General features: G+C 36.4%; 1 protein-coding gene across 4 annotated transcripts in view; it reads left to right on the top strand.

Annotated features, from left to right (window-relative positions):
• The window catches only part of LOC145672908 (uncharacterized), a 196141-nt gene that overhangs the window by 11716 nt on the left and 159409 nt on the right, over positions 1 to 25016 (top strand). For 3 of the 4 annotated variants that reach the window (XM_081742131.1, XM_081742121.1, XM_081742114.1), the window contains exon 1: positions 15328 to 16593. The exons of the other annotated variant lie outside the window; for it this stretch is intronic. In XM_081742131.1, the coding sequence (XP_081598257.1) occupies positions 16418 to 16593 (176 nt within the window). In that variant the 5' untranslated portion in view covers positions 15328 to 16417. Of the gene's footprint in view, positions 1 to 15327; positions 16594 to 25016 lie in introns of those variants that run through there. 4 annotated transcript variants of the gene reach the window in all.

The following is a 25016-nucleotide window of genomic DNA, read 5'->3' as shown; positions in this document are numbered from 1 at the left end:
CCTCCCTTTTCCTCCAAAATACGTTGGATTTTGCAAGCCCTTAGCACGTTCGCCATTTTAGGGTTTACGAAGAAGATTGAGCAAAATTTAAAATTTCTATGCTTAAAAGTTTCGGAGATCTGGAGAACCGCGAAAGCAGATTGAAGCCTGTTTTCCTCCCTGGAGGTGGCGTTTTGCCGAAGTCGATCGTATATCTGTAATCTAACAATTATCAACGGGATATATGGGTTTCATGAAAAGAATTTAAACTTTTTTTTTTTTTTTTAAGTTTTAAAACACATTCCCTGTTGTCTTATCGGTTCAGATGTGATTAAGAGACACTTTAGTTTCTAAAACTGTCTGCAGATGCAAGGAATTTCGCAGATCAAAAGAGTCGTAGATGTATATATAAAACAATGTTCACATTGACATACGTACGCAAATAAATGGAAAAAAAGGAAGACAGAAAAGACAAAAATAGAAGTATAAGAGCTAGGACCATGGAGAGCAACGGTATGTCTGAGCGAAGTTCTCATGTTCTTGGACCGAGATGCTGGAGTATCTAGGTGAATTCTGTGACTTTGGGATGAAGTTTTGAGATTATGAAATTCAAAATTATAGAAATTCAGAGGTATCCGGCGCGGCGTTCTGAATGACTAAATTTTCGGTACTGATTTCGAAATTGAGATTTCCTTTCCGAAATATTTTTGAGTTGGGACACTCTTACTCATAAATCTGGGTCTTCTGCGTCAAATGTGACGTGAGCCGGAAACTTCTGATGGTTTTGAAAATAAAATTTCTTTCCAAAGGAAGGTCACCGCAATTACTTAAAAATGAAATTTAGCAAGTATGTATCGTATAGATTAACGCATTCCCCATAGTCTGTTGGAGGAATGGCACACCATACTATCATTTTTGCACTATGCGTAGGACGCTTCATAAATTTACATGAGTTGTTTGCAGCCCAGAAGCGACAGTTTTGTTTGTTTACATGTCCGGAGAAGTGAAAAAGGGCCTCATCTGACATCAGCATAGTTGTGACATGACGCTATTTTGACACCCATAGCAAAAGTGTGTTGCGTCTAGGGGGATCACGTCGACCGAACTTGCATCGAAAGTTGACGGCTTGTAGCCATGAGACTTTGTCTTTATGAACTATGCTGCTCCCAAAACCCTATCTCCCCCTGTGGGTTACCTGGCCACCAGAAGGCATGTGACCAGGCCATACACAGGGGGTCTCTTCCACTTTCTCAGCACGGGCTTTGGACTGGCCACGGCGGGGTTGTACAGCGAGATAGCACTGACAAAGTAGGAAAGAATCATCCTAATGTCTGGAGAAAGAAACAGTCGTGCGATTGCCCAGGACTTCAACGCGCGCCACTCCGAAAGACCTGCGATAAGCCACAACATCGTTAGCTACCTCATTAGGAAATTCAGTGTAACTGGTAATGTTGCCGACAGACCACGATCAGGTTCCCCACGAACCGCAACAGATGAGGAGACATCCACAATGGTGCTTGCTGCGAGTGTGAAAAAGTATGAAGCGCAGAACAAGACAACTATCAGCGATAACAGGCGTACCACGTGATTCCGTGATGAGGATTCTCCATACGAACAAGTGACATCCCTTCAAGTTACAGCTTGTCCACAACCATTCAGAGGATGATCCGGACCGGCGCATGGAGTTCGCCAATTGGGCTTTGTTACAGTATGAACGAGATTCTCATTTCCCAGCCAGCGTTCTCTTCACAGACGAGGCAAAGTTATATTTGGATGGGAAAGTGAATCGCCAGAATATGTAATATTAGTCAAATGCAAATCCACATGCGATCAATCCCTGCAAGACAGTTACCCCTGCTCATATCATGGTGTGGTGTGGCATATGGAACACGTCAATTATAGGACCCTTATTCATTATTGGTACCCTAAATGGTGTGCTGTCTGTGCGGGAATGCTTGGATCTGCATTTTCCTGGACGTTGGATCAGTCGCCGAGACCCTGTAGAGTGGCCAGCCCGGTCGCCGGACCTCACTCATTTGATTTTTTTATGGGGACACTTAAAATGCCTGGTGTATCAGGAGAAGATTCGGGATCTTGCACACCTACAGGGACGTATAAGGACGCCTGTGATAGTATCACCCTCGCTGTGTTGTTACTGGTTCAGGAGTACTGGATTAAGAGACTCCGGTTGTGTGTTGCAATGGACGGGCAACATGTGGAGCACATCCTGTAGGTGGGGCTTTGGGGAGTCATAACTTTGGAACGGGACATGGTAACGCATTGCTGCTTGCGGGACTGCATTCCCCCCCCCCAAAAAGTGTTAATTGATGTGTCACATGCCTACCTTCCTATTTGAAAAAAAAAAAAAAACCTGGATTCACGATGGCCGCCATTCACCACGCATGCATCAATCGGTAGCTTCTTTACCCAAGACCACTCTCTTCTGGTCATATTTGCTTTAATCACGTTTGTTTCCAAAATAATCCACTGTACTAAGACTTATGGACCACCCTGTATATTATAAAATTGAAAGTGACTATGTTTGTGACTCTTAATTTCTTGAACCGCCCGATCGATCTCGATCAAATTTTTGACGTAGATGCGGTTCTGGCTGGGAGTGTTTTTAGCTATTCATTTTGATGGTAAAACGTAGAGGGGGATTATAAAAAATAAAACTTAATAACCCTTGAACAGTACAACCGATCTCGATCAAACTTTCAACATAGGTGAGATTCGAACCTGGGATGTTTTATACCGGTTCACTTTGACGGAGCAACGTAGGAAAAGGGGAGGGGGAGATATAGAAAAATCAATATATATATAAATAAAAGTGACTATGGGAGTTAATAACTCTTGAACTACCCGATTGATCTGAATAATTTTCAACATAGATGAGGTTCCAACCTGGGAAGTGTTTTTTTTTTTTTTTGTCATTTCACTTTGACGGTAGATCTTAGGTGAGGGGAGGAGGGGAAGTATATGGAAATGAATAAAACTTAATAACTCTTGAACCATCCGACGGATCTCAATCAAACTCAACATAGATAAGGTTCGAGCCGGGGATGTTTTTCTCATTTCACTTTTACGGTTCAACGTAGGGGAGGGGAGGGGGAGATATACGTTAAAAATATAAAAATAAAAGTGACTGCTTTGTGACTTCATCACACTTAAACCATCTGACCAATCTTAACCAACTTTTCAGCGTAGATGAGGTTCGGACCAAGGGTGGTTTTTATATCACTTTTACGGTAGAACTTAGAGGAGCGGAGGGGAGAGGATAGAACTATAAAAATAAAACTTAATAACTCTTGAACCATCCGACCGATCTCGGTCAAATTTTCAACATAGATAAGGTGGGGCTTGGAAAGTTTTTTTAAATTTTCACTTTGACGGTAGAACCTAGGGGAGGGGGAAGGGAAGGGAGATTTATACATAAAAATAAATAAAACTTAATAACTTTGAGCCACCCAACCACCTTAAACAAATTTTCAACATAGATGACGTTTGGGCCTGGGAGAATTTTTGCCATTTAACTTTGACGGTGCAACGAAGAGGGGGGGGGTATATGTAAAAAATAAAAATGAAAGTGACCGTCTTTATGACTTCATCACTTTTGAACCACCCGCCCGATCTCGATCAAATTTTCAACATAGATTAGGTTTGGGCCTGAGATGTTTTTTATTTTATTTATTTATTTTTTTTTTATCATTTCACTTTGACGGTAGAACTTAGGGAAGGGGGATATGTAAAAATAAATAAAACTTAATACCTGTAACTCTTGAACCATCGGACTGGTTTCGATCAAATTTACAACCTAGGCGAAGTTTAAACCTGAGATGGTTTTTGTCATATCACTTTGACGGTGTAACTTAAAGGTGGGGGAGGGGAGAGATATTTAAAAATGAACGAAACTGACCGATATCAAAGAGCGCTTTAGTAATAGTAAAAAGTGACTGACTAACGGAAAATATTGCTTTTTTTTTTCTTCATTTAACCCAGCGAAGCGGGTAATTGATGCTAGTTAATACGGTACTAATATTGAGATATGCTCCCCACCACTTTTTTAAAATTTAGTGGATAACTGAAAGTCAATAAAGAGTGATATAGATGTAGAAAGTGATGCAGATAGTTAGGTACAAAATGCTATTAAGTGAACTGGTAATCGCTTCTTGATAAGCTAGAAGCGATTACGTGCACATATTTTTCAGACCCTAAAAATTGTGCCCTGTATGACAGGTCTTAAAAGCAACAATTAATTGATTAAATATCATTTTGTTCGTACTAAATGGCCCACTTTTCTGTATATTGTTTGCTGTTAACTGAATTGCTTGTAGAAAGTAAAAACAACTGGGGAAGGTGTAGTGAAGTTCTTAATGTAGACAGATTATAATGAAAGTATTTGTGCAATGTTTTAAACATGTTGCAATGGAAGTGAGATTGTTAGGACCTGAAATAAAAAGCCTCATCTACGGGGTGTCCACCCACCGGGAAATAGCCGGGAATTTCATGAACCTGGAAAAAACCGGGAATAAGCCGTGAATTTCTCCAAAGAACCGGGAAACACAACGATAACAGCCGAAGGTTAAAAACGAAAGGCGTAGCTCAGTTGTTTTCTACCGATAAGTCACTCGGCGCTTCTGAATTCATGATCCTTTGGGTCGGATCTAGCATCATCCTGTCGGTATCCACCTTTTGTTGCGTCCGAATTCAGCATCAATGATGAATCGCAAGTGAACGTGGCAACCGTGAAACAGGCGATCGCTTCAAATCCTATGTTGAGGTTCGCTTATCGACTATGTTAGTTTTGTATTTAGAAAAAACAATAGAGTAGTGATGCGTCAAAGGGGGTTGTTTGAAACCTGAAAGAGCGCTATGTTGTAGTCAACAATGATGTGTGCGGTCTTTTGTTTTGGCCTTGGTCTTTTAAGAAAAAATATGGATAATTATTTAACTATAATTCAACTTTAAGTAGCACGAATTGTTTCTTTGATATATTCTTTAGTATTATTTCTGTTTAAAATGAATAGCAATGTAAAGATGAATGCGGGCAGTAAATGGCGGGAATGAGATTGTCTAGTTGGCAGTTATGATTGCTTGTTTAGTAATAGGTCTGGTTCTGCAATCTCCTGATATCTTTAACCACCAGATAAGTTAGCAGTAGTTATTATTTTACAGTGACGTTGCATCTCGAGCCTTATTAATGATGTACCTCATTTAAATATATATATATATATATATATATATATATATATATATATATATATATATATATATATATATATATATATATATATATATATATTGCGTGTGTCAAGAAGGACAAGAAAATACTTAGCTCGACAACGTTCTTAGTTGTAGAGAAAAAAATGCACGACAAAATGCTAGCACCAAAATTAGCATTTTTCTCAACTATTGCCTCAATGGTGGAACCATTTCTGACCGAATTTCAAACAGACCAACCCATGGAACACTTTTTGCATGAAGAGCTTACTTCTCTCGTACAAAGATTAATGGAAAAAATAGTGAAGGGTGATGTTCTTAATAAAGCATGTGCATCTTTTAAAAAAATAGATATATCAGATCCAAACAATCTTCTTCCTGCTAAAGATGTGGACATAGGCTTTGCAACTAGGGATGCCATGCGTGGAATCAAGGAAATAACGGATCTAGACAAGTTAACACTGCGACGAACGTGCAGAGAAGCTATCGCAGCGATGATTAATAAAATAATGGATAGGTCACCATTGAAATACGAACTTACTCGAGCTATTTCGTGTCTCGATCCTGTGCTTTTGGTCACAACCTGACACTAGCGGAGAAGCGTTTGACATTATCTTTGGAGGAGATGGTAGCTAAACGATGGTTTACGGAAGCAAAGCAGGTAAAATTATGGGGCAATATCGGAAGGTATTTTCGTCACCTGAATCTATTAATCACTGCAAAACGTTTAAAAGAAAGGAGAAGCGTCTGGATGCATTTTATGTTAAACTTCTTAGCGTATTCAGTGAGGACAGTGTACGAGAACTCAATGTATTTTGATATTGTCACACGGAAATGCATAAGTAAAGAGATTTTCTGTGAATTCTGAATGAATTTTTGAGAATCAAACAGGAGCGCCTTATTGCCAAGAGACAAGTGTATGATGGTGTGAGTGCATTAGGTGGATTGGAATCAATTAAAATCAGTGAAGATATGATACATGCGGCCAGAGATACACATGCTCGATATACTGAACATTTGAAGAAAAAGGCGAAGGATTTGAGTGAAAAGAAAAAAGGAGAGAGAGAGACAAAACTTGTAACGCGAGAAATACTGGAATTGGAAGCTAAAAAAGCAAAGGTAATTGCTGAGGCAAAAAAAAAAAAAAAAAAAAAGCTGCTCTTCCAGAAGAAAAAATCAATGCACTTATCGGAAAGTAACGAAAACAGGTAAGAAAATATAATTGATTTCGATAGCATAATTTTATATTGTTCGGGTGGGAACTAAATAATAATCCTTTCGCCTCTTTCGTAAAATATTCGTCTTTTAGTGCCCGTTATAACCGGGAATTTATCTAGTAGAGCCGGGAAAACCGGGAATTTCAAAACGCTTTGAGAGTGGACACCCTGATCTATTACTATTCGGGAAATTAAGCACCCACTAAGCAGGTCTTTAGCGAAGAAACCAAATATAACACACAAGTACTTAAAACAATGTTGAAAAATACGGAAGTGATGAGTGAATTTTAAGTTCATTATAAAGTACTCCTCCCAATTTCCTCGAGATATATGACTATAAAATGAAACACATCATGCTTACTCAAAACCAGAGATGATGACCTATTTAATTAAGATTTGTTGAAAGAGTTTGCCACACCCACACGGCTTGCGTCACGTTGCAATGTATGAGGGTCATTTTAAACAGCGGCAATAGAAATGATTGTGTGAAGAATTTAAAATAGGGATATTAACAAATGAGTTTTTCAAAGACGCAATTAAATTTTTACATAAGTTGAAATTATTTGATATCGAACACTCATACGAATTTTATTTAAATATTTTAAAATTCATATGCAGAAGTGTGTTATCTGTTAATTCCTGGAATATTTTGTAGAGTATAATTACTTGTTTGTATTGTGGAAGATCCGCCATAAGGAATTTGAAAGGGTTTCTAGTATCAGGGTGGGTGTTAGTAATCATTATAATTGCAATGTTTATTTCATCATCATGCCATAAATTTCTGTTTAACCTGTATTAAAGCCAAAGTATATCTATGTCTTGGAAGCAGAGCGTAGCTCGTGTGAAATTTTTAACACAGTTAAATATGACAACTTGAGAATTGTCATCAGTCAGCTTTTGGGGATTTGAAATGAAGTGATTGTTCTAGACACATTTGAGATGCGTTTGATATCATACCTCAGCCTGATAGGACTCCAAATGAAATGAAATCTTTCAGTTTAACGTCCCACGTTTATGCCCTTTACGCTAAGGGCGACGGATGATTACTGTGAGTGATGATGGAAGAATTGGTGAAATGAGTGTGTTGGAGGAAACGGAAGTACCCCGAGAAAACTTGGCCAGGGATCGAACAAAGGATCCCATGCACTAGACGTAAGCGCTCTACTGATAAAACTCGAGTAACTTCGTCTAACAAGATCTGCTTGGGCCAAGTTTTAACCATCATAGCTATCTTAACACTGTAAACGTAATGTAATGTACTTATTAGTTGTATCTGCTGCGATGAATCTAGTTGAACCAATTTTTTACACCTTTCTTCCTAATTTCAGACCCCCGAGGTTAATTCTTGATACTCTCCAAAAATCTCTCGTTTTCTGGGATCTGTGAACTTGCTAGTTACAGCATAGCGCCTAGCTCAGACCTTGTTATGATTCCTTTACGTTGTATTGTCTTGCAGGAATACTTCCTATTTAAGTGGCGTGATGTCTGCATTACTCATTTCATTTTCTTAAAACAAGTTGTCTACAGCTTACTTCTTAGACAATTCCCAAAATAAATATATGAAATTACTATTGAATTTAGAGTACTTTAGTACTTTATATTTCTCCTTCGACCTATAATAGAATGTTACTAAACTTTGTGTAATAATGATCTGAGGATTCGTCTCTTGGATCGTGGCATCATGGCTTTCACATATCACTCCTAGTATATATATTCTTTTGTAACAGTTTCTTGTGTTTGTGTAACTCTGTATCATATTTTAATGAAAATAAAACAAACTGATTCATAAAACATAGGACGATGTGCTGTTTCTTCATGCAATATGCAAGGGCAACAAAATATGCCCATTTAGTCGTTTTTTCCAGTTCCGTATTTTGTTCTTCAGTTCCGTACTTTTAATTTGATACAAGGTATAATAGTTCCTTTTGGGATTTTGGTACCAATTTGCACCATGGAGTAGTGTTGTATTTAAACGCTTATTAAGCTCATATAACTGTATTGAACCCGTTTTTCTTTTTCTTTCTTTTTCTTTTCTTTCTTTCTTTCTTTCTTTTAATTGATCAAATCAAGCATGGACCAAAGAACACTCCAGATGCGGTTTGGAACCGGATGGTGAACTTGGCGGCGCCAAGTGGAGACAGAAGAGCATGACATTTTTCTTTCTTAAGTCAAATTTCAAACTTTTTTCACGCCCTTAGTTTTCGAGATATCAGATTGAAATTTTCATACGGATTGTGTACACCTTTGGGTATTTTTTTTTCTGAGATCTCTACGTAAACCTGGGCCTGAGCCAGAGGGGCGCAAAAATTAAAAAAAAATCGAATAAACTCCGGGTTTCCCCGACTTTCCCATTTCTGGTGTATAATGCGGACAAGCGAGTGGTACCGTTGGAAAGGATGCTCTATTCTGAGGGGAAAAAAACGAGGTATGAACAGTGATCCTACGATAAATAGTAAGGAAACAGTAGCTCTTTGACTGAAAGTTTAAAATTTACGTAAAAAAGTGGAAATCCCAAAAGGATTAAAAAGCCCATGAGTTGCAGAGTATGGTTTTTCAACTGGTGTACCCTAACATTGCGAGGTTTTGAGAGGAAAAGTAGCGCAAACCATCAAGAATGTCCTTACTTTATCTATCTTCGCAGGGGTACAGTAGCATAAGTAATATAAAGTCCATCAGATAAAAACTACGAGTACGAAAAAAAAAATAGTTGTGGGAATTGTTTTATATAGCTCGCTGAACCATTGCTGGATGCATGGCTTTTGATTTCATTACGGGTCACTTCCTTCAAGTGGCAACTTTTCGTAGTTTCTCTATGTAAACGTCTGTTCCTGGGAGCATTTTGAACCGATCCTGTACGCCGCCATTTTTCAATCAATTCCTGAATGGTGCTTTTTGCTGGCACAGAACGTCCTGGAAATTTCTCCCGAAACAAATTCTTTGTTTTCACAAAAGATCCAGTGAGAATGAACCCTTCAACAATGGCAACACGCTCGGGTATCGAATACGGCATTATCACACACTGACACTCACCCGGCTTAACACAACGAGGCCTTTTTCTCAACTGGTTTCGACAAGTTTCACTGGCTGCGGCTGCACGTGAGTGCTGCAGGTCACGTAAGTCGACCCGACATCTCTTGGTAGGAAGGTAGATTATTTAAGTGTTGCCAAAAACACAATATACCAGAATATTACGACGGGCCGGTTTTACGTGCCGCACCCTGTATAACTGAATCCCCAGCTATGGCATTAGCATGGTGCCTATCATGTTAGAACCACTCTTGGCGTACAAACAAAATCAGACGTCTTCGGAATTGTGGTGGTAGAAAGTTGCACAGATCGAAATGTAGCGATCTGCATATATGGTGAACGTAGATCGTTTTCCATATCGTCACATGAGAACCAGAAGAACGTAACTCCATTTTTGTAGGTTACAAGCGAGAGGCCAAAACTATTATTTTCCTAGAAAAATGTGATTTTAATAAGATGGTAATTTTGCTACATTACAACAGACGATCGACAGGGAATGCAGATGGCGTTACGTTCCATTTACACCAAGTGTGGCTTCCAAAATGATGTCCAAACAAGAACACGAAAACCGCATTTTTGGAGTTACGTTCTTCTGGTTCTGATGCGACGATATATTATATAGTGAAATATATGTATATATCAGCAATTATAATCAATCCATTACTGAATGAGGGTCTTTGACTATTTTATATAGCCTTTATTTTGGGCAAGTCTTTTGTACGTTACTCCGTAGTAATGCTTCTTGATTTCGTTTCACCACCCTGTATTAAGACGCTACTTAAAAAGGACCAATGACCCGGATTTTAAGTCTACTACGGTGCGAGGTTTTGTTTTTCGTTCCACGAATATGCCTTATAAGCTAAACGAGACGAATGATTGTTAAAAGTGAGTGCTTATGAAAAAAAAAAAAAAAGATTGGAATGAAAATGTTGGGAACAAATAGGAATACCTCAAGAAAACGTACGGAATCGATATTATTCACCACAATCTCACTTGACCTAAGATCAAACGAGGTACTTCTCGCACCAGAAGTAAGGGTGTGCTACTGAGCGACCGTGGCCAACGTTACTCATGCCTACTTTGTGCATTAGTCGTAGACGAATAACGAAAGTTCCGTTTGTTCATACAACAAATATAATTGTGCTTTTCCGATTGGTAATCAATTCACATTGGAGCACAGTTTCTCCGATAGTTTGTCTCATTCCAGTCACGACGCATCAATACTACATGTTATATGAGTGCAAATCCTAATGCAACATACTCTTGTGTGATGGGTCAGAAAACGTGTGTGTGACACGGGCTGCTTTCAGTTGGATGATTACTGAACGAAATGAAATGCAATTTCTAGTTTCACGTCCCACTTTATACCATATAAGCTAAGAGAGATGGATGGTTAATAAAAGTGAATGATTGTAAATTAATTGGTGAAATGGTTATGTGGGAGGAAACTCCAGAATCGCGAGAAAACCCACGGACACCACGATGTTATTCACCACAAACTCATATGTCCTGGGATCGAGTAGGGGCTCCTCACATTAGAGGCGATCGTTCCATCACTGATCCATCGTGTACCCTGGTTACTGAATGAGTACGAACGTTCGTGATATGTGCTATTCTATTTAAACAAAGCGCTAAACTCTTCAAACATGTGCTTTTATGCTATTTTTTTCCCTCGTGAACCCCAGAAAACGCACAAAACACAATACTCTCATGACCTAATCTTTTGCAAATGTACTACTTTATACTAAATATTACTCAGATTCAGAGCTCAGGAAAAATTATAAATATGTTCGTATGCTCAGTTCACTATTTCGTGTGAGATTGTTGAAAAGAAAAAGGTTCAAGGTAATAACATATGTAATTGTATTTTTTATCGTGCCTAGTTTTGAGAATTGGCGCATAGGTCAGAAGAAACATTTTCGAGCACTGCTCTTATTCATAATGTGTTTTCGGCAATCTAACCATCTATAGTACTAGTCTGCCTCTATTTTCTATATCTTTCTTCAGGTCCAAACAACCACGGTGACCACGAAAGGATTTTCCTTGTGGAAATACAGTAAAAGAGTAAAGATACTATATATAATACGAGTTCTTACAGTATTAAGATAAGAATAGTTATGGCAATGGTGTGTAGTGACCAATTGCTAATATGTGCATTAAGTGATAGAACCAGTGTAAAGAATGTAGTAGGATACGAATTTTTGTAAAGACATTCAGGAACTTTTTGGTGCAGAAAGTGTTATATTTGTAGCCATAGTGTAATAGATAGAAATTAGTAACATTTATATGAATGCCTCCAAATTTTCAGTGTGGAGTGGGAGAAATGTATAGGCCGCAATAGAACATGAACCTTTAAAGCACTAGGAGCCAAGTTTCGAAAATAAAGAAAGTCTGTATTTGTAACTACGATATGGTGATGTAGATATTCTCAATTTGCGCGTGATTTGTTTTAATTTGAATTAATGTAGCAGTTAGCCTTATAATGTTTCTGGTCTAACACAATAATAAGATAACCCTACTGACACACAGTACATCTAAAATGAATGTTAAGGATAGAATATTGCAGATGACATTAGTGAACTTTAAAGTAAGAGAATAGGTCTAATTAGCAAGGAGGATAGGTCTTATTAACACGCTATTTTTATATGCAGTTAGTATTTTACTTATATTGTCATCTTCCTTTCACTATTCTACTAAATTTGTTTGTAATTTACTAACAAAACTGCAATAGAAAAGCATTTCTTGAAGCTTTCCGTATGGCTCAGAGAGGGGACCCATTACGTTACGTCACGCCCAAACAGTTGTTTGTTGCCGTGGCGTAAGCAGCGCATTTTTGTGTTGTTTGAAACTTTTTATCTCCGTAACTAACACTTGTAAGAAATATTTTCCTGAGATTTTTGGTATGAACTGTATTGAAGACTAGTTCTACATGATGTAATTGTTAAGTTAAAACTTTTGATCAGAAAGGAAATGCCATTGTCAGAAACGCTGAAATGCAGATTTCCATGTTTTAATTAAAAGTCTATATACTGAATTTCAGATCTCCAACTTAAGCAAATCCACCCATTCGACACTTTCTTATTAAACTAAGGGAAATCTTAGTATTTTATAAATGTCCCTCTTTGTCCTTTTCGAGCGGAATTGTCGAAAATACTGAAACACTTATTCTCTTATTCCTAATGAAGCGTTCATATGCCAAGTTTCATCTCTAACGTCAGGGATTCGTAAGATACACTGTTCTTGGAATTTTTAAATGCTCTTCACTCCTTTAGATTGCGTATTTTCATAAATTCTGCCTTATCCCTCACCTTCGTGACAAAAGGAGTATTCTGTCCACATTTTGTATTAATACTTGTAGTAGTATGGCCCAGGGGATGATGATTAACCCACTTCTACTTTTTACATAATCTATATATATAAAAGAGAACGCACAAAATCCTTTGTCCGCTCATCACGCTAATACGGCTGAACCGATTTCTTTCATTTTTGGGGGGTTGTTAGGATTTGGACCCTAGATGGTTTTTATCATATCACTTTAATTTTCAATTACCAGTGTCTTGAGATAATTGACCAATCAGGTGTGAATACGTACAAAAAATCCTTTGTTCGCTCATCACGCTAATACGGCTGAACCGATTTCTTTCATTTTTGGGGGGTTGTTAGGATGTGGACCCTAGATGGTTTTTATCATATCACTTTAATTTTCAATTACCAGTGTCTTGAGATAATTGACCATTCAGGTGTCCATACGTACAAATTCTTTGTTATTAGTTCATCATAGGTATAAAAATAAAGGTATTTATATGCAACCCGCATGACCCTGTGACTCGGCGGGTTAACATAACTGACAGGCGCTATAAATCACTTGAAAGCGAAAAAGTAAAAATTATCTAAGTAACAAAGTTTATTGCGTTCCGGGATGACCGCAGCGAAGCGGGGCGGGTTGGGGTGACCGCAGCGAAGCGGGGCGGGTTAACATAAATGACAGGCGATATAATGTTAACATTTACTGCAATCTACTATGGTTTTTATCATATCACTTGAAAGCGAAAAAGTAAAAATTATCTAATTAACAAGGTTTATTGCGTTCCGGGGTGACCCCAGCGAAGCGGGGTGAACGCTGCTAGTAGTAGTATAGATTAATTGTACTGGTAGAGGAAGCAAGAAGAAACTCAATCCAGTTTGCTCAAGTGGCTTCTCTTTACGATTTTGATATAAATTTAGTTGGGATCTACCGTCATTCTTAATTTTTACATGTCAGAGACGCCCATGTGATGTATAAATTTACCAGTTTATTCAGAGGGTTTTGGGGAAACATTTCTTCAAAAGGACATCTCACTTGAAAGTGGAATCCCACAATTTTTGAGATACGATGAAGAAGGTGTGTGTGGTGATCGTGAAAAGAAAGAAAAAAAAACAAAAAAAAACTGAAGGGTGAAAAAATTGTGATTTCCTCGAAAACTACTCTAATGATGTTCTCTTTATATATATATATATATATATATATATATATATATATATATATATATATATATATATATATATATATATATATATATATATAACTTCTAGTACAAATCAACAACGCAGCATGCCATGCAAGTTGAGTTTCGCTGTATTAGCTGTCAAATATAAGCTCTGAAAATTACGAGCTCTCATAATTTTCAGGAGAGAATAAGAAACTTGAAGACTGTTCTCATTTTTTAAATTATTGTTGATCAGACTACTATTGCGCCCAGGTCCACAAACATTTCATCAATGACCTGACTATGTGGTACAACTTATTTTGAAAAAAAGAAGTAGTAGCTTATTCTTCGGATTTTTTTTTGGGAGGGGGACGGACGAGTTTTCAAGAACGACTCAGGTTTTTGTTCATATTTCGTAAATAAATGTTTCATTAATAACCAGAAATATCGAATACATTCATTTGTCCCGAAAAAATTCACGAGGCGTAGTATACTCTTGAATGTGAGTATTTACAAATAATTTTCTCAAATATAACTCAAAATATTTTGTTCATATTTCACAAATTCTATTATATTTAATAACTATATAATATTGCGTAAATTACTTCTTACGAAATTATAGACAAGGAGGTAGTTTACTCTTGGGGATGAGGTTTCTTTTCAGATTATTTTCTCGAAAACGACTCAGGCGATTTTGTTCATATTTCATCAATAAATATTTTATTATGAATTGTATAATGTTGAGTAAATCACTTCCATGCAAATATCCAAAAGAGACAGTGGACATGTGCTTTTTAAAATTTGTTTTTACAATTTTCTCAAATACAACTCATGAGATTTTGATGGTATTTTATAAACAATAATCTTAATATAAGACATCACTTCTTATGAAAAAATCTACAAGGATTAGTTTAGCTTAGGGGTGAGTTTTCTTCGAGCAGAGGTTTTCGAAAGCACCTAATACTGTAATTTTGTCTGCATTTCAGAAAAAAAAAAAATATACTCCTATGATTTAATTTTAAAAAATATTTATAGAAATTGAAAGGACAAAATATAGTGCAGTGGCCCGTAACTTTTATTTTTTATTTTTTTTTAAATTATTTATCAACTGCCTGTACTTTTGCTACTTTGTGAATCCTCCTGACTGAATGAAATTTGGATTTTCATCACCGACATTCATACGCCTACATTAATAAAATATATGTATATAGATAGAACTCGAGCGGATGCGGGATCAAACACTGTCTTTCGTGAGAGAACAACTTTTTTGTCATCCATTGACGTCGGTTATTATTAAGCCCTCCTCACAAGGGACTCGTCGGAGATGATTGTGGGATATATTTGGAATGGTCCCCCTGTCACTCTCCTCGCCCCGCTATGCTTCCTTCTTTGATGTCGCTGCATGCAGTAGTAGTAGTTTCAGCGTTGCGGCGGGGAGAGTTGGCTCGATCCCAGCTGGTAATCTAAACTTAGTTTGAGATCACGCAGTGGCTCAAGTGCGTTAAGCGTCATTTATGCACTTTTTAATTAAAAACAAGTTACATCTTGGGAGTGCAATGAAGGAACTGTTGTGATAATACCTAGACAAAAAAAATATACGTATATATATTTTTATAAACATTAAAAAAAAATAAATCATAGGGGTATTTTGCCGCTACAACTTCGAAGGAAAGCACGGGCCTAAAAAATCTTGACTGCGCAAGTGCGTGTTGTAATCACATCCTAGTGGAAATTGGAGAATTTTTGAAGTTCAAAACAAGAGTGAGACAGTGTGCTACAGAGTGAAGTGAAGAAGCGAGCGACGTCCGTTCTTCCTGCTTTTGCCAGTGTTCCGCTTTGATTCGCAGTAGCCGTCGTTTCTAGTCGTCTCGTAAAGGTCGGATCAATTTCTTGAAACATTGTTCGGAGAGCGCAGTTGCAGGGCATCTGCCATGCGTAGTTTTACAGATCACGGATCTTCTCCAAGATGCAAAGGATTTTCAGCATCCCTGTTGTAGCATCGTAAGCGAGGGGAGAGAGAATAAGCGTTACACCATGTTTTGTATTATTATGTGTTTGTCGTTGAAATTGTCTCATATAGCTGCAAACATGTGAACAACGAGATATTCGGAAGAAAGTATTGTTGCTTTATCTACGATCAGCATGGACGATTCCCCAGGATGGAGCATTGCTGGATCAACCAGCACCCCGGGATGAGAAGACAACTATTACATTACATCTACAAGAAAACCCGACGGAAAATTGACCCCCAATCTTTTAAAAATTAGGTTATAATCTTAGTTCCTATCCTAATTGGACATATCGCGTTTAGAAGAAAAAAATTACTAATTTTATTAAATCGTGCGTGTGAATCAAGGAATTAATTGGCCCAGTGATCAGTAGTCAATACTAGAACATTCTATAATATTCACAACAAATCAAGACGAATATAATTAAAACGCAAGATTACGGGACTTCAGAAATTTTCTATTTTTTTTTTCGAATTGTAATATTCAATTAATAATGTGAATGAATAATATTTCGTCTATCGAAAAAAGAAGCAAGAGAGATCGTATTTCCAGCAGACTATCATCATCGGTGCTACAAGAATTCTTGTTTATCATTATGTCAATGTTTAGATTTGGAGCAGTTCGCAGCCCACCTAGGAGACCCTTAGTTCAAGGATCTGAACAAAGTCCGTTCTGGTAAGTAGTAATGTTAAACCCCATTATCGTGTTTAAAATTAGTGTAGTATCTCATTAATCTTCTTTCATAACTAAAATGAATTTTCTCAAATTCCGATCGAATACACTGTACAGTATTTGCTCTAGAATTTTAATCAGGGCAAATGATAAACATTTTAATGAATAACTTCAGAAACATGGAGTAGGACTATTTAATGCTATTCCCTAAGCTAATCCCATTTTTTAAAAAAAGAAAATCTAGTGAATAACTAAAAGATAATAAAAAGAGTATCAAAAATGTCGATAGTGAGCTAGGTAGTATCTATGAAGTGGTATTAAATAAATTAATAAATGTTCCCAATTTTTTTCTAATATAGTAAAAATTTGGGTGCGCAATTTATGACGTCATAACTGTTAGTTATCTACATTTATATCTGTACGAAAGGTCTTGAAAACAATTATTAGTTCAAGTAATAACATTTTTAGATACTATCTGGCTCACCTTCTTAATAATTGATGATCTTGAAAACACTTATTAGTTCATCTAAGAACATTTTCAGATACTATCTGGCTCACCTTCTTAATAATTGATGATCTTGAAAACAGTTATTAGTTCAAGTAATAACATTTTTAGATACTATCTGGCTCACCTTCCTAATAATTGATCTTGAAAGCAATTATTAGTTCATATAATATTTTCAGATAATAACTGGCTCACTTTCTAAATTATTGATGTTCTTCATTGTCGTTCTCTAAAATTCAAAATATGAGCGTGAGCGTACTTGTTAGTGAAATACACAATTAATCTACAATAGTATTATACATTTTATGTTTCTCAGCTGAAAATAACATCTTCAAAACTCTTATTATTCTAGGTAAAATAGGTTGAAACATAGGATGGGGTACTGAGGGACACAATTATTATCGATTTCATTATATGAAATACGTGGGAAACCGAGTTCTATTCCTGGTGGGAGCTTATGTGGTTCGGATTCCACGTTAATCAGTAGGTCCACGTCTCATGTAGCCTCGCTGCTGAAAGGGACGTTAAATTCAAAATCAACTCATATGAAATGGAATTGTTCCCCGATCTTAAATTGTATTTGTGTAAATATTTCGCAGTTTGGTTTCGTACAGATATTTACAGTATTTTTAGACAATATTTGACAAAGCTACCAGCGTACGCGCCTTTGGCGTTGGAGAACCGGGTTCGATTCCCGGCGAGAGTTCGTGGTTCGGATTCCACGTTAATCAGTAGGTCTGCGTCTCATATAGCCTCGCAGCTGAAATGGACGCTGAACAAAAATCAACTGAACTCAACAAAGCCACCAGAAAGACTATTGAAAGATTGTAAAATAAATAATTGATGAGTTGCTAATTAATGATTATAGTTTAGCGTTCCGTTCAGCAGCAACGCTGTATGAAACCTGGATCTACAGCTTAACGGGATAGAAACCACATGAGTTCTCACACGAAATCGAACCTGGGTCACCCACACCAAAGAAACTCGTCAGAATGAAACCAACTAACTTCTAAATATCTTTCATATTGTATAATTGTAATTGTGTTTCTATAAAGCAGAGAACTTCTTTTAGTCATTAATGAACAATTAACGAATAGTGTGATATACATTAGGTGGAGACATTGAGTGAATCTTTGATTCAGATCTTAAATTGCACTCATTAATAGTCATAATATGAGACATCAAAGGCCAATTAACATTATTATTATTTTGATAGTGGTTTGTCCAACAGTGGTACCCACCTTGTCTATTTGACGCTCCCCCTTCGTGAATCTTGCAGTAATTTCATGCTCTCCTTGCCGTTCGCTGGTCTGACTTCTGTTGCGAATTCAGATGCAGCATTCAATTCTCAAATCTTTAGTAATAATAATAATAATAATAATAATAATAATAATAATAATAATAATAATAATAATAATAATAATATAGTCACCAATTTACATTGATTTCCAGCAAAATCTGTTCCTCCACTTCTCACATCTCTCAGGTGGTCGCGTCCCAGGTTGTGAACCACTGATCTAGAACGAATAACAGAGCTGCAATAATAAAACTAGTAATGTCTTGCAGAAGTTAAGTTTACAGCCAATGACAAACTAAGGCTTTTATTAATTAAATTCAATACTACTAATACAATAATAAAGAACAGAATATGCAAGCTTTATTCCCTGCAAAATAATAAACATAGCTTCATTTCCTGTCTCCGGATCAAGGATCACAAGATACCGTTAATAAGCAATAGGATAACATTTTTATCTATAAAATGCAGTAACACAGTTTTCATAATGGGAACAATAGCGTCATCTAGCTCTTAAGCTCCCTCAAACTGAGTTGAAGCTCTACAATTAATGGCAAGAAAGACGAAATTTAATTATTTATTGAAAACATAATGTGTGATTAATAGATCTACTACATCTATAACTTTTTGAATATTTTGAGAGCAAATAAGCATGATGTAATAAGAGTTTTATCGTAACTTGTATAATATACAGGATTTTTAAAACTTCTCTTTGATAATAGCAGTATATAAAATTGAAATGAAACCAATAAATAGAGCGTCTGCGTATATACATCCAAGAAACATAATCCCGCTGCGATTACACCTGTCTTTCTCTTTAGTCGAAGCCCTATAATGATGGTATTACAACCAATATGCGAGGTAAATATTATATATATACACAGCGTGTTTTAAAATAATCTGTGCGAATTCAACCCCTTATAATATTTTATTACCTGTGTAAATGTCTTAACATTTGACACATAAGTATTGTAACTGTCGAAGATTTAGTGGTAAAAATTGCAATAATTTACAGTAACTCCCAAATGCTCAATGTGAGCCTTCTTTGTGTTACCCTATATACATCAATTCGGTAATCCAATTCCTTCCAGACCCGTTTCACCATGTATTTATTAACAGCAGTAATGTACTCTTACATTTCACGGATATCAGGGTAAAAGCGGTTTTTGCATGTCTTTGACATGTCTCCACAGAAAGAAGTCATAGGGGGTTAAATTCGGTTATCTTGGTGGTTGATGAAAACATAATGAAACTGATACCTAATTAGTATATGCAGGATAACAAAGGAGGCTCACATCGCGCATTTGTGAGTTAGTGTATAATTTTTACCACTAAAACTTCGACAGCTATTGTGTAAAATTGTACATATTTGCAAAATTAATAATAATAATAATAATAATAATAATAAAAAAGATATGGGTTGAAATCGTTCAAGTCTTTTCGAAATCCTCACTCCCGTACTATGACAGTACTTAATGGTTGAGATAAAAACCTTTCTTCCCAAGTAGGCCTTACATGTGCATTCATGTTTGTTTGGCCATTAATGGCTTCCAAACTACTAAAGCGATTCCAATGAAACTTTCGCTAGTGTGTCCATTGAAATCTCAGTTTCGTCACGATTTTACTCTACAGAATAGAGCAATTCATGAAAACCAGTATTTTAAATTAGTTCTTTCCATGCTTTTCCATCGGGAATCGAACTCTGGATCTCAAGGCACCTACTGGACCATCTAGAAGGGATAGTAAGATCTTGAATAATGTCAGGAGAGGAGACTCGCATTAAGGATCTCCCTACGCTGCAACCACTTTTCTCATTTATTACTATTAGTAGTCGTTGTTGCAATGTGAAGGTTCTTAAAAATGGACTATTTAATATATACAAAGTGCTATTAAATTAACTAATATATTATTTTCAAGATTTTTCATGTGCAGAAATTAATGACGTCATGAACTGCGCATGCAGATTCCTAGCATACAAGAGAACGATTGTAAACAGTTACTAGTTCATTTAATAGCATTTCTTCTTTACATTCTAAATTTTTGATATAAGTTATTCACTAAAATTCAAAAACTGGTCGTTAGCGTGTTAATGGTCGCACAGAAAATGAATCTGTTAAAGTGTAACAGTTGGCAGTAATGGAAAAGTTTCTGGATCTGTATATAGCATCATCCTGGTGTTAAATTGCAGTGATATAAGGCCTACTTGAAAGCGAACAAGAACTCTAAATAAATTAAGCTAAAGACTTTAGATTGCTTTCAGTTGATATCGTTAGTCACCTTGTGGCCATTACCATAATTGCTTTCAGATCATTGGATATCATGTTGATTTTTGTGGCGGGGCTTGTTGACTGAGGATAACCACACACTGCCAGCGCGTTTGGTATAACCATTACTTTGGGTTTGTAGCGCCATGGTGGACGACTTTATATCATTATGTTGATGGAGTGAGCTTGTGTTTAACTTCATTACTAATGCTAATAAATGCAAATTCCACTTTCCTATTTGACTGGGGAAAAATGTTCAATAAGTAAAGTATGAATATACAGTTGTTGCCGTTGTCGGATTCTTAATCATAAAAAGTTCTGTAGTCATGAAGTAATTTCCGGGCTGATAGGCAGCGTGGCACGTATCACCTCTCATGTGGATTCTAATCGCTATTACTAAAGCAAATAAAGGAAGTGGAGAATTATTAGAATTTAGACGTGGCGAAAAAAGACGTTCCTATGTTAAATATCAGAATTGCACACGTTTCCATTAATGACATCTTTTAATATGTTTTAAATGACTTGGGGTCCGCGGTGGCTCAGTGGTAGAGCGTTCACCTCTGGTACTTGGGGTCCTGGGTTCGATCCCAGCTCCCGCCAAGTGAACTTTGTGGTAGACAAACACTGTGTGTGTGGGTTTTCTCGGGATTCTCCCGTTTGCTCCCACTTTCTTCATTTCACCATTTCATTCATTATTCATCATCACCGTCTCCTTTAGCCTCATCGGCATAACCTTGGGACGTAGAACTCAAAGATTTCATTTCATTTTTTTTTAAATAACTTATTTGGTTATACTAGGCATATATTGCATTTTGTTTTAAAGGGAATGACATTGTCTTTAATACTTTCAATAACCAGTCGCACCAAACTCTTGCATATATTTACATAATGCTGTCTTATTGACAATCACTCTCCGAAGCTTTCTGTATTTAACTCTCGAAAGAAAGGAACTGATTAATATGGTAACCAGTCTTGTTTTACTAACTTGTCATTGCCCACGAAGTTGGTGGGCTTTAGAATAATAGGTAATTATCTGGAGTGATTATCATTAGTGATGAGCAAATGCAAGACCAAGACCCGGCTGGTCTTGGTCTTGCACATCCAGTCTTGGTCTTGGTCTTGCACTGGAACCCTTGGTCTTGGTCTTGGTCTTGCACGCCTAGTCTTGCTCTTGGTCTTGCTGCAAGAGTCTTGCAAGTCTTGCATTTAAGAAATTTTATGTTTTTCATAGGTAAATTTTACTCTGGATAAATTCTACAATGCGCCAATAGTAACGGAAATATAATGTATGTTTCTAAATGTAATATACCTAGGTAGTTGACCTTCGTGTAAGTATGATGGTAGTATACAACATAGGCGATAACCTTTTCTTTTTCAATGGGTCCCCATCCTTCACTACTAATAAGGTAAATTACAACGTTTCGTAATCTTTTTATATTTTTTTAACATTCAATACTCCACTGGTTCCCAAATTAGCGAGGCTACCCCTGAGACGCATGAAAGAAAATAAAGACGGCTCAGATAACTAAAATATCATGATTGCTAAATTACTTTTACACTCTAAAGGCGTCAGATATTTTTATTTTCAACCAAGATTAGCTAGTCTTTGTATTGAACAAACTTCCAATTAAATATTGAGATATTGTTTTACTGATTCCAATATATACTCTATGGAACAGAAACATGGACATTACGCAAAAGCGATTAAAAAAAAATGGAGGCTTTCGAAAAAAGGAGAGAATTAGCTGGGTTAAACAGAAAACGAATGAGAAGGTGTTAGAAATAGTAGCAGTAGCGGAGAAAAGAAGAATTTTACATATAGATAAGAAGAGGGAAATGAACTGTTTGGGACATTGGCTGAGGAGGATCTTTATTGTGCGGGACGTGCTAGATGGTATGGTGGAAGGAAAGAGAGGGAGGGGCAAAGAAGACTGTAGTTGAAGGAAGGTATTAAAACAAAATTGCTACGTCAAGACGAAGAGACTAAATGAGGACCACCGCACATCGAACCTTCTGAGTTGCAACAAGTGACCAGCCAATAATGGCAGAAAAGCTATGATGATGATGATATGCTAGCAATATTAGAAAAATGCACTCAACGGTAATGGATGACTTATCATGTTATCTGTGTTCCTTGTTAACTACTTTTTAAATAATATTTGTATTTATTTTCTAATAACTTATTTATTTTGTAAAAAACTTATGTAAGTTATTACAAAATAAATAAAAATATTATTTAAAAAGTAGTTAACAAGGAACACAGATAACATGATAAGTAATCCATTACCGTTGAGTTTATTTTTCTAGTCGCTGCCTTAACCTAGATTTTTGGCTAGTTCAAGTTTTGGTCACACTAATTTCTACGGATGGCAACATTGATTATTCATTCGATTTATATTTTCGGGTGTAGAATAACGTTATCTATTATTGTGGTAAGTTACCTTTCATTATCTCTTTTCACTTCGAAAAACAGGCAAGAGAAAAATTGTTAGCTTTTCAAAAATATTTAGTAGTCTGCCCACTTAACTCTTCAAAACTGTTGCCCAATTTTATATTTTAGTGTCTTATTACAATAATCTCTGTGGGACATAATATAGACGTTCCTTCAATTTCTCTTTGTGCATTTTGACCTCTCAACAGAAAGTTAAAAACTTTATAGTAATGCTGTGCGTGTTTACTAATGCGATGAAACATTGATATTTATCCAATTGAAATCCTGAATGATTCTTAAACGGTTTTGATGAGTAACTTCACTTATTTGCAATATTTTCTAGAGATATGCTTGTGGAAGATCACCCTAAGCAGAACTACTCAATATGAAATAGAAAAACGATTAACCTAAGAGATGATTCATTTTTCTTTTTTTGTTAACGCGCTTAAGAGCTTTCTCCCTTCCCTATTTATTCGGAACGAGGGAGGGGTAAAAATAAGGGAAACCATAATTTAATAGCTTTTAAATGTCTTATTCAAGATAGAAAGTGACACGATAGTGTATTGAGGGTTGATGACCACTCTTGTAATAGATAAACAAGGGGCAGAGAGTTTGCAGCATTTAGAAAGGCGGATTTATGGTTGAAAGGTAAGGAACAATGAGGCATGGATGTGCGTTATTTGATATGGATATTCAAAAATTTAAAAATAATCGAATATTAGAAATATCAAAGTGTGGAATATTAATATATTGAAAAAAAATCAGACATTGCAATACCAAAAATATCAATATGTCGATCAATAATATTTTTTTGATATCGATATTTAGGCATTTGGAAATATTGATCATTTGATCGAAATATAGCTGAACCGTACGTGCGCACTCTGATCGGCAGTAGACTTTTCGTGGCCAGTAGTGCCAGGAAGTGAATCTTATCTGTCCGTTTTTCTATACTGATCTTTACCATTATATTGCTACTCAATTTGTGTTCTTTGTGGTGGACAAACACCGTGTGCATGGGTTTTCTCGGGGTTCTCCCGTTTCCTCCCACTTTCTTCATTCCACCATTTCATTCATTACTCATTATCACCGTCTCCTTTAGCCTAACCGGCATAACCGTGGGACGTAAAACTCAAAAATTTCATTTTCATTTTTTTCAATTTGTGTTCTATTGAACATAAAAGATGCCAATTATGCTTTCCTTTTTCTTTGGTGATATTAAAAATGTAAAAGTAGGCCCTACATTGAAGTTTCATTTTGTAAACTAAAATTAAACCCCGTGCAGTGCTGATAACAAAAGAATACAAGTTACCCTGGAACGCGTTGTCCTTTTTATTTTCATTTTTTTCGTTTTGGATAAAACTGGTAACGTTGGTGAGAATACTAATAATAATCGTTTTAGCTACAGTTAAGTTACAGTTACATTAGCTTCATAAATCTCTTTGTTTCCACTTACCGATTTGATGTTTGTCACAAATGGTGTTTCTTGAACTAACTTCATCTACATCCAACAACCTATCTTTAATTTGGTCAGGTTGCTCCAAAACATTTTCTCTTGGTGTTGTATTTCTTGTTCAGCTATTAAAAGTAGGCCAAAGAAATCCCGTAGTTGTGAACATTTCCTAGAGAAAAGCTGCCAAAATGGTAATAAGACAGGTGTGGCATTGTTTGTCGGACATTGACTTTGCTAAAATCATATGACGACTTTTGTCTGCCAGCCCAAAATAAATAGACCTTGTCTTTGAAAAGTACAATGATATAGGATTAATCTCTGCAATAAACCAAGGAAGCAACTGGTGATGTGATTTGCATATTGAACTCTCAATAGTACTCTCTGTCTCTCTCTCTCCTTATATATATATAGGGTAAAGGCACCGAATATGGAATACTTTTTGTTTCTTCTTTATTTCTCAGAAATGCGTACTCCAGAAT

Source organism: Thermobia domestica, chromosome 2 (assembly GCF_964235325.1).
Source record: "Thermobia domestica chromosome 2, izTheDome1.hap1.1, whole genome shotgun sequence".
In the NCBI taxonomy this organism is placed as follows: Eukaryota; Metazoa; Arthropoda; class Insecta; order Zygentoma; family Lepismatidae; genus Thermobia; species Thermobia domestica.
Note: the sequence above shows the minus strand (reverse complement) of the source record. Positions and strands in the feature narration are given on the sequence as shown.